A 14,030-nucleotide genomic window follows, 5' to 3' on the forward strand; every position below is an offset into this window, starting at 1 on the left:
GTGAAAATTTTGATTCTGATTTCTCTGTTTTATCCTATTGTTCTCATTATGTGAATTATTATTATCATCTCAAGAAAAGAAATCTTGTTATCTTCAGATAAAGAGAAAAATAAGTTGTGATCTTGAGATAATAAGTGAAATAAACGTGTTATCTCTGGAAAACAGATCAAATGAAATGTATGTAATCATGACCCTTTAGGGCTTCCGTAGTCCATTAATCAGCTGCTCTTCCTTCAGGTGTGCTAACTTCAGTGATGTGACGTGAACAGGTGAACAGGTCACTTACCTCTCCTTCTTCCTCCTGTTTTAGTTCAGCTCTTCAAACACAAGTCTGTTTAGAGAGCCAGAGAGAGAGGGGACAGAGCAGGTCTTAATAGTCCCATTAAAGCTCCAGGAGAGTCTCTGTGTTTAATCCTCCTGATGATGATGGAGGGTGGGATCAGGGAGAACAGTCGGTGAAAGGTAAGGGCAGAGTGTCGGCTTACAAACCAAACTTCATTCAAAGATCAAACAGTTTTATGTTTGACCTTTTCACAGTGACACAAGCTCAGATACAGAAACATTTAGATGGTACACGAATAAAAAAAGTGTTATGGTAAATTCGGCTTGGGTTATTACCTCTGAAGTCTAATTTAACGAAGAATAAAAGGAAAATATAAGTTATCTAAACAGTGCTCCACCGCTCCTCTTTCATCTGCTGCTTAGCGATGGAATCCCCCCAAAACAACCGGAAGTTAGATTAAATGTGAGTTTTTGGACATTTAATGTAAGCCGAACTTTTAGATATTTAATACAGAGTCTTCTCACATTGTTTTCTGAACAATCTTTGCTTAATTTTTCTCATAATGTTTAAAATAATAAATTGTAAGATTTTAAAAGTGGGGTTTGGTGTGCTGCGCAGATGACTGTTTCCTTCCTGGTGAACTCCCATGATTTAAAGAGCTGCTTTGAAAACTCACAACCCCAAAAGTTAAAATGTTAGAAACTGTGTGTGTAGGTTAATTATGAAAAGTTATAACCTTAATGTACATTAGCATCAGTGTAATCAGTAAATACAGTCCCCCACAGTAAAACTGTCACAACATGGAATTAAGTTTATTTAGTTAATTTAGTTTGGCTTGTAAAACTGCACACTAAATGGTTTACATTATGTTTATAGTATGATTGTTTTTATATTTGGTGACAGGCGATCAGCTGCTCCATCAGTGATGCTTCACAGGATTCATGAAGATGCAAAGTTTTTAAACCACATACAGAACCCTTTCTATGCCACCATGTTGAACACTCTCAACACACACTCTGAAAGTCTTTCTTTTCATGCCTGTAGGAAGGAAGCTTTTTTCTTTTGCAGCAATTGTAAACTCAACTCATCTTTATTCATATATCACCTTTCATACATACAAGCAGCCCAAAGTGCTTCACAATGGAACAGAGACAGAAAACAACAGAAATGGGTACAATATTAAAAAACATAATCATAAAAAAGAATGTAAGAATAAAATAAGAATCAATACAGTAAAATTAATAAAATGGTAAAGTTAGAAAGCAAAATAAAAATCAGTTAAAGTAAAAACAAAATCAGATTATTAAAAGAAATAGAGAACTAAATAATTAAGTAACATGATAATAATAATAATAATTAAAAATCACTTAAAGTAGAAAAAAACAGATAAATACAATACATAAATAGATAACTAAATAATTAATTAAAATAAATGTTAAAATATTATTATATATATATATTTTTTTATTAATAATGATAATTAAAATAAATACATACATAAATAAAAATAATAATTTTGATAATAATAAATGCAGTCCAGGGCTAAAAATAAATGACTCCAAATCAAAAGCCATATAGTAAGTCCAAATTCCCCCAGAGAGCTCTCCGTCCTGATGTCCAGAAGCAGAGAGTTCAGAGTTTAAGGGCACAAAAACAGAAAGCTCTCCCTCCTTTACTTTTGTGAGACACATGAGGAACATTAAAATATTTATTTCTCAAATCTCAGAAACACAGATGAAGAAAACTTGGAGGGTACTCAAAATCTAAGAGTTTTAATCTAATTCAAGTTCACTCATATGTACAGAATTGATTCACAGATTTGGCTGACAGACCGATCATTCATAAAAAGTAAACAGGATTATTTGTGGCTTTGAAAGATATATTAATTATATAAGTCTGCCCACAGATTATAGGGCTGTGTAATCACATTTATGTATTATTTAAAAGGACCATGCATATTAATTAACACTTCTGTAAATATGCCAGAATTAGCCAAAAGGCTAGTTTACATCTGTAGTCCCTTGCCAGATGTTAAAAAGGCTCCCTTAAAAGATCAAGATTAAACAAAGATAAAATAGAGTAAAATAAAATCAGAATAAGAAGGTAGAGGAGAAACCAAAACACAAACAAACAAACAAACAAAGAAGAAAAGAAAAGTACAATTAGCACCATACAATTTAAAAATGACTAAAAGCTACATAAGATCATGATATGACATTTTTTGAGAAAGTGTCCCTGGACATAAAATACATGGAGCAAGACAATCAGGAAGCAGCAATGAGGAAATGTTAAAGGGGACATATCACGCTTTTTTCATCAACATATATTAGTCTAAGAGGTCCCCAAAACATGTCTTTAAAGTTTATGCTCAAAAAAACACTTTGAAATCACATTTTGGTCTGCCTGAAAACCCCTCTTCTTCAGTCCTCTTCAGAACACTCTGTTTTCTCTCTGACCACGCCCCCTCAGGAAGTGGATGTGCCTCGGTTGTCCAGCACATTGATCTAATGTTTACATGTTGGCTGAATATACACGGCTGCTCACAGACCCGCGTTACTTCAACCCTCTGAATCTGATCCAGAATCTGATCCTGACGGAGAGGCGCCTGCAGCAGGACCTTTCTGAACCATTGGTCACAGATTTAGTGTTTCTTGTTGTTTTATTTGTCAGCATGTCGACGTGTGTCTTGGTACACAGCTACGAACATGTAGCTATGTGGCTATGCTAACTAGCGCTAGCACTTATCCATGATAAATAAAAATCATCCACTAGATCTTCAAATCTGCAGACGTGGGGAGTCAATGCGACCTCTGCCAGAAAGGCAGCAGGACCTTTTATGAAGGATTGGTCACAGATTCTGTGTTTCTTGTTGTTTTATTTGTCAGTATGTCGACGTGTGTCTTGGTACACAGCTACAGCTACAGCTACAGCTACAGCTACAGCTACAGCTACAGCTACAGCTACAGCTATGAACATATAGCTATGTGGCTATGCTAATTAGCGCTAGCACTTATCCATGACAAATAAAAATCTTCCACTAGATCTTCAAATCTGCAGACGTGGGGAGTAAAACCGACCTTTGTGTTTATTAAGACAGCCTACAACTAGCATGCCTCCCTCCTAAGCTCCTTGTTAGCACACATGTGTGCAGGGAATGAAAAACGGAGGAGGGGTTGAGTTGTATTTTATACAGTCTATGGGCTGAACAAGCTCCGAGCTCTGACTTCCTGTTACAGACCGGATATTGTTGTGACGTAACAAAAACACTGAAGTCTGAAACGGCTGGTTTCAGCACACATTTACAGAAAGGTGGAGAAATCAGAACAGGGGCAGAATGGATTCTTTTCATTCTCGGGGGGTTTGTAGACAGGGACACAGATTTCAGGTAAAGAACCATTAAAAAGTCAATTTTGCATGATATGTCACCTTTAAAGAAGACACATGCAGACACAACAGGACAACAGCATAACCTGGGGGTGCAATTCTTCAGATACTGTTTTAAAAAGCAATGTCATTCTAGTTTAAAAAAAAAAAAAGAACACACTCCAATATGCAATAAACCCAAGCCAAAAATCTTATTTTATTGATGCAATAGGATCTGTGTAATCTGCATTTCAAGCGTCTGTAAAACCCCAAATCATGGTGCAAAGAAGTGAACATCCGTCTGCAAATATCTGTTTCTATGAATCCATGTGAGATCTGAATCTGTTTACTGATGTTTGTCTGAAGGTCCTGAGGTGAGGCATGTCCTGACCACCGGTAAACCTAGAGTCTGATTAAACCCTGATGAGGAGGGCTGCAGAGCCTACAGTATGTTCATGGTGTGTTCAGTGTTGGAACATTACGCCCGGCTGCTTTGCATCTTATTTCCCTTTAAAAACAAAACGGGGCGATGCAAATGTCTGTCCTGTTGACGCCTGCTGGATTATGAATCCTCTTTTGTGGCACAGGGTTTATTCAGACTCCGAACAGCTAACAGTTGTTGCTTTAATGACTCAAACAAGAGGAGCTATGATCCTGGATTGTTAAAGGAGTTAGAACGACTGAGATCTTCCTCTGTGGCTGGAGGTAGGTCTTCTATCAATCATTGTTACAAAGAGAGTGAAGAGGATATCTCAGACTTTGTCTTTGAGGGAGCTTGAGGTCTTTTATATATAAAGTCTCTGAGGATGTCGTCTCCTTCACTGGACCAACGTTTCGTCTTGTCCCTCTCTGTGTTTGCCTCGTTGTACAGTCTGTTTAACTCGGGACACAAGTTTGGAGTTTGTGTTGAGGTCCAGAGAAGATTGTTTGCCACACTTAGAAGAAGATATCTGTTCAGACTTTTTAAAGCTTGATGGAAAGAACAGACTGTTAATAGATTCTGGGGTTTCGTTAAAGGAGGATTGCTCTAAGCTCCTTTTGCCCACAGAAATCTTTTCTACGGTGGCCCTGAAGGACAAAACACTTTTACAAAGTGGGAGACAAATTTACATTTTGGAAAACATTTTTACATTTAAGAAAACAAAATTACAAAATCAAAAGACTTTTACCAAGGCCAAAACAAATTAACATTTAAGGAAACAGATTTAAAAAAGATGAAACACCTTTACAAAGTTTGAGACCCTGTGATTGGTCCACTCAGCGGCATTGTGTTTCCTGTATTTAAGATAAGATCCTCCTTTATTCGTCCCCCAACGGGGAAATTCATGGAGTTACAGCAGCAAACAAGAAGGTGTACAGAACAAGAATTTAACAAGAATACATATAGGAAAGAAATGTTCATCAGAGACGACAGCTTGGCCATAATCCTCCTGTCAGCCACCACCTCCACAGGGTCCAGGACTGAGCTGGTCTTCTTCCCCAGTTAGTCCAGTCTTGCTCTCCTGTATCCTGTCCGCCCACAGCAGGTGAAATCCTTCCAATGTGGCGTTCGTGTCCGGTATTAGCTCTGTTAGCATGATGCTACTCTGGTGCTGGGTTAGCTGGTCCACCTTATCGTAGATAGATCTTACATTCCCCATAACGGTGGGTGGAAGGACAGGTCCATGTGGTCTTTTCTTAGCTTGCACCTCAGTACCAGCACGTCGTCCTCGCCTCCTGCTCCTCAGCTCGCAGGGAACATGGGGCCTAGCATTGTTTAGCATCAACATGCTACGGGCTGCTAACAGCGTTTAGTATCGACATGCTACGGGCTGCTAACAGCGTTTAGTATCGACATGCTACGGGCTGCTAACAGTGTTTAGCATCGACATGCTACGGGCTGCTAACAGCGTTTAGCATCGGCATGCTACGGGCTGCTAACAGTGTTTAGCATCGACATGCTACGGGCTGCTAACAGTGTTTAGCATCGGCATGCTACGGGCTGCTAACAGTGTTTAGCATCGACATGCTACGGGCTGCTAACAGCGTTTAGTATCGACATGCTACGGGCTGCTAACAGCGTTCAGCATCGACATGCTACGGGCTGCTAACAGCGTTTAGCATCGGCATGCTACGGGCTGCTAACAGTGTTTAGCATCGACATGCTACGGGCTGCTAACAGTGTTTAGCATCGGCATGCTACGGGCTGCTAACAGCGTTTAGAATCGACATGCTACGGGCTGCTAACAGTGTTTAGCATCGACATGCTACGGGCTGCTAACAGCGTTTAGCATCGACATGCTACGGGCTGCTAACAGCGTTTAGCATCGACATGCTACGGGCTGCTAACAGCGTTTAGCATCGACATGCTACGGGCTGCTAACAGCGTTTAGCATCGACATGCTACGGGCTGCTAAAAGCATTTAGCATCGACATGCTACGGGCTGTTAACAGCGTTTAGCATCGACATGCTACGGGCTGCTAACAGCGTTTAGCATCGACATGCTACGGGCTGCTAACAGCGTTTAGCATCGACATGCTACGGGCTGCTAACAGCATTTAGCATCGACATGCTACGGGCTGCTAACAGCGTTTAGCATCGACATGCTAAGGGCTGCTAACAGCGTTTAGTATCGACATGCTACGGGCTGCTAACAGCGTTTAGCATCGACATGCTACGGGCTGCTAACAGCGTTTAGTATCGACATGCTACGGGCTGCTAACAGCGTTTAGCATCGACATGCTACGGGCTGCTAACAGCGTTTAGCATCGACATGCTACGGGCTGCTAACAGCGTTTAGCATCGACATGCTACGGGCTGCTAACAGCGTTTAGCATCGACATGCTACGGGCTGCTAACAGCGTTTAGCATCGACATGCTACGGGCTGCTAACAGCGTTTAGCATCGACATGCTACGGGCTGCTAACAGCGTTTAGCATCGACATGCTACGGGCTGCTAACAGCGTTTAGTATCGACATGCTACGGGCTGCTAACAGCGTTTAGCATCGACATGCTACGGGCTGCTAACAGCGTTTAGCATTGACATGCTAAGGGCTGCTAACAGCGTTTAGCATCGACATGCTACGGGCTGCTAACAGCGTTTAGCATCGACATGCTACGGGCTGCTAACAGCATTTAGCATCGACATGCTACGGGCTGCTAACAGTGTTTAGTATTGACAAGCTACGGGCTGCTAACAGCGTTTAGCATCGACATGCTACGGGCTGCTAACAGCGTTTAGCATCGACATGCTACGGGCTGCTAACAGCGTTTAGCATCGACATGCTACGGGCTGCTAACAGCGTTTAGCATCGACATGCTACGGGCTGCTAACAGCGTTTAGCATCGACATGCTACGGGCTGCTAACAGCATTTAGCATCGACATGCTACGGGCTGCTAACAGCATTTAGCATCGACATGCTACGGGCTGCTAACAGCGTTTAGTATCGACATGCTACGGGCTGATAACAGCGTTTAGCATCGACATGCTACGGGCTGCTAACAGCATTTAGTATCGACATGCTACGGGCTGTTAACAGCGTTTAGCATCGACATGCTACGGGCTGCTAACAGCTGAACTCGTATGTAAACAATGTTACCATGGTTACATGCAGGATCTCCAGACACACACAGGAACAAAAACAGTAATAGCACCCCTGCAAACGAAGTCAGTTTGGTGTCTATGGCCAACACATGAGTCATTAAAGGTCCTGACAGGCTCCAAATACAAAGAGAACTAAACAGATAATGAACAATGAAGAGAGAGCTGCTGCAACAAGCAGACACTCGAGCGGCGCTAAGCAATGGAAAAAGGACCTCACAGGACTTCCAGGATCCCCGCTCATCAGCCGTGTATTTCCTCTCCTCCTCTCTCTTCTTCATGTAATCATGTCTGTTTGATAAACAGCAACATGTATCTGCTGTAGATTAACAGAACACGCTCTGAATCTCTGTGGAAAAGGAAACAGAGATCGTAGCGGGGCCGGAAGCAGGTGACCGGCTATCAGAGAGACCACACTGCCCTCAGGTGTTTAGGAGGAGAATTGCAGCTCGCGTAGGGGAGACGCTGAAGTATAAATCAGCTTTAAGTCTGACTCCGTTTAGCCTGAGGCGATGTGGTCTGAAGCCATTTCTTCTGAATTCTGAGGTTTTGTGGAGACATGATGCTTTTTCAGCTGAGGTCTGACACCTCTCCCTGAGACCCGAGGATGTCCTAATATGTAAACCATGTCCATCTCTGTTTGGTTTCTCTTCATCAAAACAAACTGAATGACCCCTCACTCCATCACTCACGGATCACTTCAGGTATTCGGTACATTCCCTTTCCGTTAAAATGAAATGTAAATTTGGGGCGCTGGTGGCCTAGCGGTCTCAGCGGCCCACATACAGAGGCTACAGTCCTCGTCGCAGGGGTCACCGGTTTGATTCCCAGCTGGTCGACCATTTCCTGCATGTCTTCCCCCGCTCTCTACTCCCCACATTTCCTGCCTCTCTTCAGCTGTCCTATCACAAGCAAGGACCACACCAACAACAGAATGAGATTTGAAAGAGGGTTTATTGATTATGGATTATTGTATTGATCGATATTGAACTCGTAGTCTCTTTGGGGAAGCTTTGTAGGGGATCTGCCGTAGCACCCGGGCACCCCTCAGGGCCCTATGGATAAGGAGGATGGGAGCAGAAGGAGGAAGGGAGGGAGGGAGGAAGGGAGGGAGGGAGGGATGCGGAAACTAGAGCAAGAAAGGAGGAGGTTTGAATTTATTCTACAAACAAAATCTAAGACGGTGTGAGTTTCATGCTGGATCTGTAAATGTTAAGGTGAACAGGGCTTTGATGCAGATGTATAAATCGGACTTTATACTTCTGTGTCAAATCGACAGCGTAGCCTACGTGCGTTTGTTTGCGTAGCTCCCGTACCGACGAAGAGGCCGATGCATATAGTCGACACACACCTCTTCCAAAATGTAACTACGTGTGTAAGTTGAGTTTGGCTGTCAAGTGTTGCGTTCGATTCCTTACTGCAACGAATATTTACTGATTACAAACTTCAAATTCGTGTCTTCTGTCTTCTCTTCTTCAGGTTGAGTTTTGAGGACTTAGGCTGCTCTTCACCCTCCAGGACTCAGCTCCTCCTGCTCCTCCTGCTCCTCCTCATGCCTGAAGGCCCGGTACCCTCCATCTCTTCACCCCCTCTGAGCTTTGTTCTGATTTTAACTGAACCACTCCTCCTCTGGTCATGAATCCCTACGGAGACACAACCCTGAACTCTGGTTCTCAAAGTCCGCCTCCGTCTTCCCCTCCTGACCCTTCCTATGATCCACCTCCTGCAGCCATGTTACCGTCTCCTCAGATCATCCAGACCAGTCAGAACCTTGAGACGGATTTAAGCTTTCATGGTCCTTCAGAACAAGGTGGAGTTCAGAACGAGGTGGACCGCTCCGTGTCTCCACCTCCAGCCTCAGATCTGGTCCTCAGCCTTGCGTCGAGCCTATCAGAAAACACGTCTCCACTAAACCCTTACCTCGTTCCCTCTACTCCGCCCTCCTGCCAGATCTCCGTCATCATCCCATCCCCAGACCTCCACCCGACTCCACTCCACCCTCAGTGCTGCGATGACTCCAGTCCGGACCTGGAGTGCTCCATCTGCTTCAGCCAGTTCAACAACGTCTTCCGCTGTCCCAAGATGCTTCAGTGCAAGCACACGTTCTGCCTGGAGTGCCTGGCGCGCATCAACGTCAAGTCGACTCAGCCCAACGCCATCCAGTGCCCGCTGTGCCGCAGCTTCACACCGCTGCCCGACCTCGGCCTGCCCAAGCTGACCACCGACTCGGACGTGCTGTCCTACCTGCCGGCCGCCATGCAGAGAGTCTACAGCATCCGCTTCCACAGGAACAAAGGGAAGCTGCAGGTCAAAAGGTCAGACTCTCCTAAAAACACAAACTGGAGAATACGTTCACCTCAACTTTCACTGCTCACACCTAATATAAGTACGACCAATACATCCATGTAGTGAGAGGAACATCAGACTCTATGTTCTATGATTACATCAAGATCCAGTCCCATCTTCCAGACCGGACTCAGTCTGATCTCATCTTAATCCACCATGAGCAGAGCACTTTGCAGCATTTAGCAAGTTACAGTGGCAAGGACAAACTTCCTTTAACAGGCAGAAACCTCCAGCAGGACCAGACTCATGTTAGACACACATCTGCTGAGACCGTGTTGGAGAGAGGGATAGAGGGAGGTGAAGAGAGAGAGAGAGAGATGATAGTGTTGGTTTAATTGAACAGACTTAGCTGACAGTGTGGTGATAACAGAAAAAGCTACACATCTGCACAGAAACTGGACTTTGCTGATTTGCGGTGGAAGTTTTCTCACAGGATGACTTTTTCCTCCTGGTAGCCCCCGAAACATAAGACTTTTAGTCAAGATAAGTCTCTAAAAGTAGTATGGGAGGTAGAGCCTTCAGTTATCAGGCCCCTCTCCTTTGGAATCATCTACCAGTCAGGGTCCGGGAGGCAGACACCCTCTTTACTTTTAAGAGTAGGCTTCAAACTTTCCTTTTTGATAAAGCTTATAGTTAGAGCTGGATCAGGCTTGGACCAGCTCTTAGTTATGCTGCTATAGGCTTAGACTGACACACTGGGATCCTGTCTTTCCCTCTCTCTCCTCTCTCTGCCTGTCTCTCACTTTAACTCTTCCTGTCCCATTAAAGTTACTAACCATAGACCTTTCTGGAGTCCCTGAGCTCCCTTGTCTCGTAGGTTCCTCTGGATCTCTGCCGTAGATTCCTTTTTTGGGGTCTGTTATTCATCCTTTCTTTCTGTCTTTCTTTCCTTTTTTGTTTCTTTCCTTCTTTCTTTCTTTCTTTCATCCTTTCTTTCTGTCTTTCTTTCTTTCTTTCTGTCTTTCTTTCTTTCTTTCCTTTTTCTTTCTTTCTTTCTTTCTTTCTTTCTTTCTTCCTTTCTTTCTTTCTTTTTTCTTTCTTTCTTTTCATCCTTCTTACTTTCTGTCCTTCTTTCTTTTCTTTCTTGCTTTCTTTATTTCTTTCTCTCTTCTTTTTTATTCCTTCTTTCATTCTTCACTTCTCTCTGTGTTCTCTCCATGTTTCTTCATCCTTTCTATCTTCTCTTCTCATCCCGTCCTTTCCTTTACCTCTTATTCTCCTCTTTCTCTTTCTTCTGGTCTCCCTCTCTTCTCTCTTTTCTTAGACCTTTCTGGAGTCCCTGAGCTCCCTTGTCTCGTAGGTTCCTCTGGATCTCTGCTGCTGTGGACGTGGTCCAGACTCCAGCTGCTACAACTACTACTATCCGTCTCCCCACTATCATCTCTCTCTCTCTTCATCTCCCTCTATCCCTCTCTCCAACACGGTCTCAGCAGATGTGTGTCTAACATGAGTCTGGTCCTGCTGGAGGTTTCTGCCTGTTAAAGGAAGTTTGTCCTTGCCACTGTAACTTGCTAAATGCTGCAAAGTGCTCTGCTCATGGTGGATTAAGATGAGATCAGACTGAGTCCTGTCTGGAAGATGGGACTGGATCTGATCCGGTCTTGATGTTGGGTCTTTGTTACAGTCTAGACCTGCTCTGTCTGGAAAGAGTCTGAGGAGAACGTTTGTTGGGATTCGGTGCTTTCTAAATAAAGACTGATTGATTGTTTGAACCCAGAAACAGACATTACTGAACACTCCTCCTGTGAACGGTTACGGTAAATTCCAAAAAACCTCCAGCAGGACCAGACTCATGTTAGACACACATCTGCTGAGGCCGTGTTGGAGAGAGGGATAACTAAAACATTTGTTGCATCCTCAATGAATGCTTTCTGTTTTACTTTAAGGTCATCTGACGGTAATAATCGGTGGGGTCAAAGGTCGCTGACATCTCTGAGGTCAACAAACCGCTCCCTGGACGTGGGGCTTCCCAGCCCGCCTGCAGGGGGTCACAGCGGCAGAGAGACAGGCGGCTGTGGCGAAGCTCTCTTCAGACTGACGGGCCGGCCGGCGTGCCGAACCTTCCTCCTGACGTCCGTGGTGATGATGCTGATGCTGCTGACGGGCATCGTCATCTTCCTCCTCACCTACGACATGGACCCAGGCAGTAAGTGACATCACTTCCTGTCTTTTCTTCAGCTGCGATGGAAAAACACAAACAGTGATCTGGAGGGAAAAGTGAGTCTGAGTCTAATTAATGAGCAACATGTGTGTCAGTGATCCGCGGCTTCAAGACAAAACCTGATCCAGATGTCAATAAAACCATCGTTCAGGACGGTTGTGCAATCAGTGCAGCTCTGAACTCTCTGACATGGGAGAGGACGAGCTGCTGTGAATCCACACTGTGGGAATCAAACTGAGAACCTGAGAGGCAGCGGACTTTCATCTCTTCATGAAGTGCCAAAAGATTCAGAGAGGCATGAAGAGATTCAAACATTAGACTCCATCTCTTCTTTTAACGACACACAGCTGAGTCACCAAATGACACTCCTGTTACAGCTGAGGTGGTCTGCAGAACGTCAGAGGAGGCAGACTTTAATATTTATTACTGTGCTTATCTTGTTCCTCAGACTTCAGACAACAAGCTGGCAGTTTAAAAAAAGTACCAGGCGTTTGAACTTCTTCCTGTTTTATTCCTTAAAGGTGAAAACACAGTGAGAGCACTTAAATCCTTCTTTTAGTCACCTCAAGTGAAAAAAATAGTCACAACTCACTAATGTGCACTACCTGAACCTGTCAGCAGGTGGCGCCTGCTTCCACTTCTCCTGTTTGAACTTGTTCTGACAGCCTGAAGGAACCTGAAGGAACCTGAAGGACCACGTCTTGTAACTTTAAAGTTATTAGTTTTATGTTCTGCTCACATTCGAGTCACTCATACTGAAGCTGTGACCTCGCCCTCACTTTTAACCAAATGCTGTGAACAGGAGTCATGCAAATGAGCCGCACCGCAGAGGACGTCAGACTTTCATGGATGTGACGTAGGCTGACAAACTCCTGAACAGCTGGACTGTTTGAAAATATTACAATTCCCCTGAGGTGGAATATTGTCTTCCTTTTAGTCTCTGCTGTGACATGTTCTGGTGCGTACACGATCAACAGGTTTAGAGAAGGTCCAGTTGATGGTTTCAGAGGCAACACGGCTGCAGAGGACGTCCACTAAAAGTTCTGGCATCTGTGGACAGGAAGGGATTTAAAGAAACATGAAGCTTACTTCTTACTGTAACCCTGTCAGACTCTTAAATAACAATCTGAGACCAGGACTAACAGAACAGACGTGTTAGTGGACGGACTAAAAAAAAGGCTCAGGGTCAAAAACACTGGAACCTCAGGAGGTGTTGTCCAGTTTCTACAAGGTGCTTTTAAAGCAACAGGAAGTCGCCCTTTCCCAAAACTCTGCAACAGGAAGTCCTCTCTGCGAAGCCACGATGCAGATAACTTTCATATCCTTCAACTGTTCTGATGTGGAGTCAGATAATTTAAAGACTTGAATAAATAACACTCCAATAACACTCCAAAGATCTGATCCAGGAGGCGTGAAGGGTGCTGGTTTAAAGAGCGTTAGCCAGCTGCTCTGCCTCACCCTGCAGGAGCCCGTGAGTCCCTGAGTGCTGCCCTGGTATCAAGCACTGATGGACCGTGTGAGTCCAGTTCAGCCCAACCCTAACCCTGCTGACCACACAACAGAACCTCATCACTCTTTTAAAAGAGCTCCTTTACTAACACAGGTTTTAAAGTCTGACCCTGAAGCTGAGTGTTCCATCTGACACTTTTTAATCTGTTGTTCACCTTCTCTCTGTTTTTAAGCACCGACCTGTTTTAATTTAAAATGTAAAAATAAATAATTTTATATATTTATAAACTGTTTTAGCAAAGCTTGCACTTTCACCATGTTTGCCTCGTGTTGAACTTGAATAAATTCTTTCTTGAATTAAAGAGTTTCCTTTTTTTTCCATCACGAATCAGATCATGAAATCCATTATTTATTATTTTGAAACTCAATGCGAGAGCGTCGATCACCGGTGTTTTTTAAATGTATTTATTTTTATTCATTAGGATCCCCATTAGCTTCCACATTGTGGTGGCTAGTCTTCCTGGGGTCCACACAACAAAACAAAAACAAGAAAAACAATTATTTAAAATCACACATTATCCATAAAACAAAGATGCAATAGCAGCCAGTTATAAAAATCAAGAATGAAAAGGAATAAAACAAAGACTTTCAAAACAGTGATTACATAATAACGTCTATGAGGAATTCATCACTATTTGTTTCAGTGACTTTTTAAAAGCAACTCTGTTTTTGATCTCATGTTGGTGGGGAGTTGACTCCAGGCAGAGGAACCTCTAAAAAGAACAGATCTCATCATACAGTTGGTTCTAGGACTTGGTGTTAGCAGATAACCAGTGCTCACATGA

The 14,030-nt window shown here is 43.6% G+C and overlaps 1 protein-coding gene across 1 annotated transcript; it reads left to right on the plus strand.

Moving 5' to 3' along the window:
• Positions 1-221: 221 nt before the first annotated feature.
• Positions 222-13,473, plus strand: LOC117818897 (E3 ubiquitin-protein ligase rnf152). Its single transcript, XM_034692030.1, has 3 exons — positions 222-462; positions 8,709-9,544; positions 11,462-13,473. The coding sequence occupies exons 2-3, from the start codon at positions 8,865-8,867 to the stop codon at positions 11,727-11,729; spliced, it is 948 nt and encodes a 315-aa protein (XP_034547921.1). The 5' UTR covers positions 222-462; positions 8,709-8,864; the 3' UTR covers positions 11,730-13,473.
• The last annotated feature ends 557 nt before the right edge of the window (positions 13,474-14,030 follow it).

The sequence above is a fragment of the Notolabrus celidotus genome, chromosome 9 (assembly GCF_009762535.1).
Source record: "Notolabrus celidotus isolate fNotCel1 chromosome 9, fNotCel1.pri, whole genome shotgun sequence".
Lineage (NCBI taxonomy): Eukaryota > Metazoa > Chordata > Actinopteri > Labriformes > Labridae > Notolabrus > Notolabrus celidotus.

Coding starts and splice junctions, on each gene's coding strand:
- LOC117818897 (XM_034692030.1), top strand. CDS start 8,865: ATGAATCCCTACGGAGACACAACCCTGAACTCTGGTTCTCAAAGTCCG. Junction 9,545..11,461: donor GGGAAGCTGCAGGTCAAAAG/GTCAGACTCTCC, acceptor TTTTACTTTAAG/GTCATCTGACGGTAATAATC.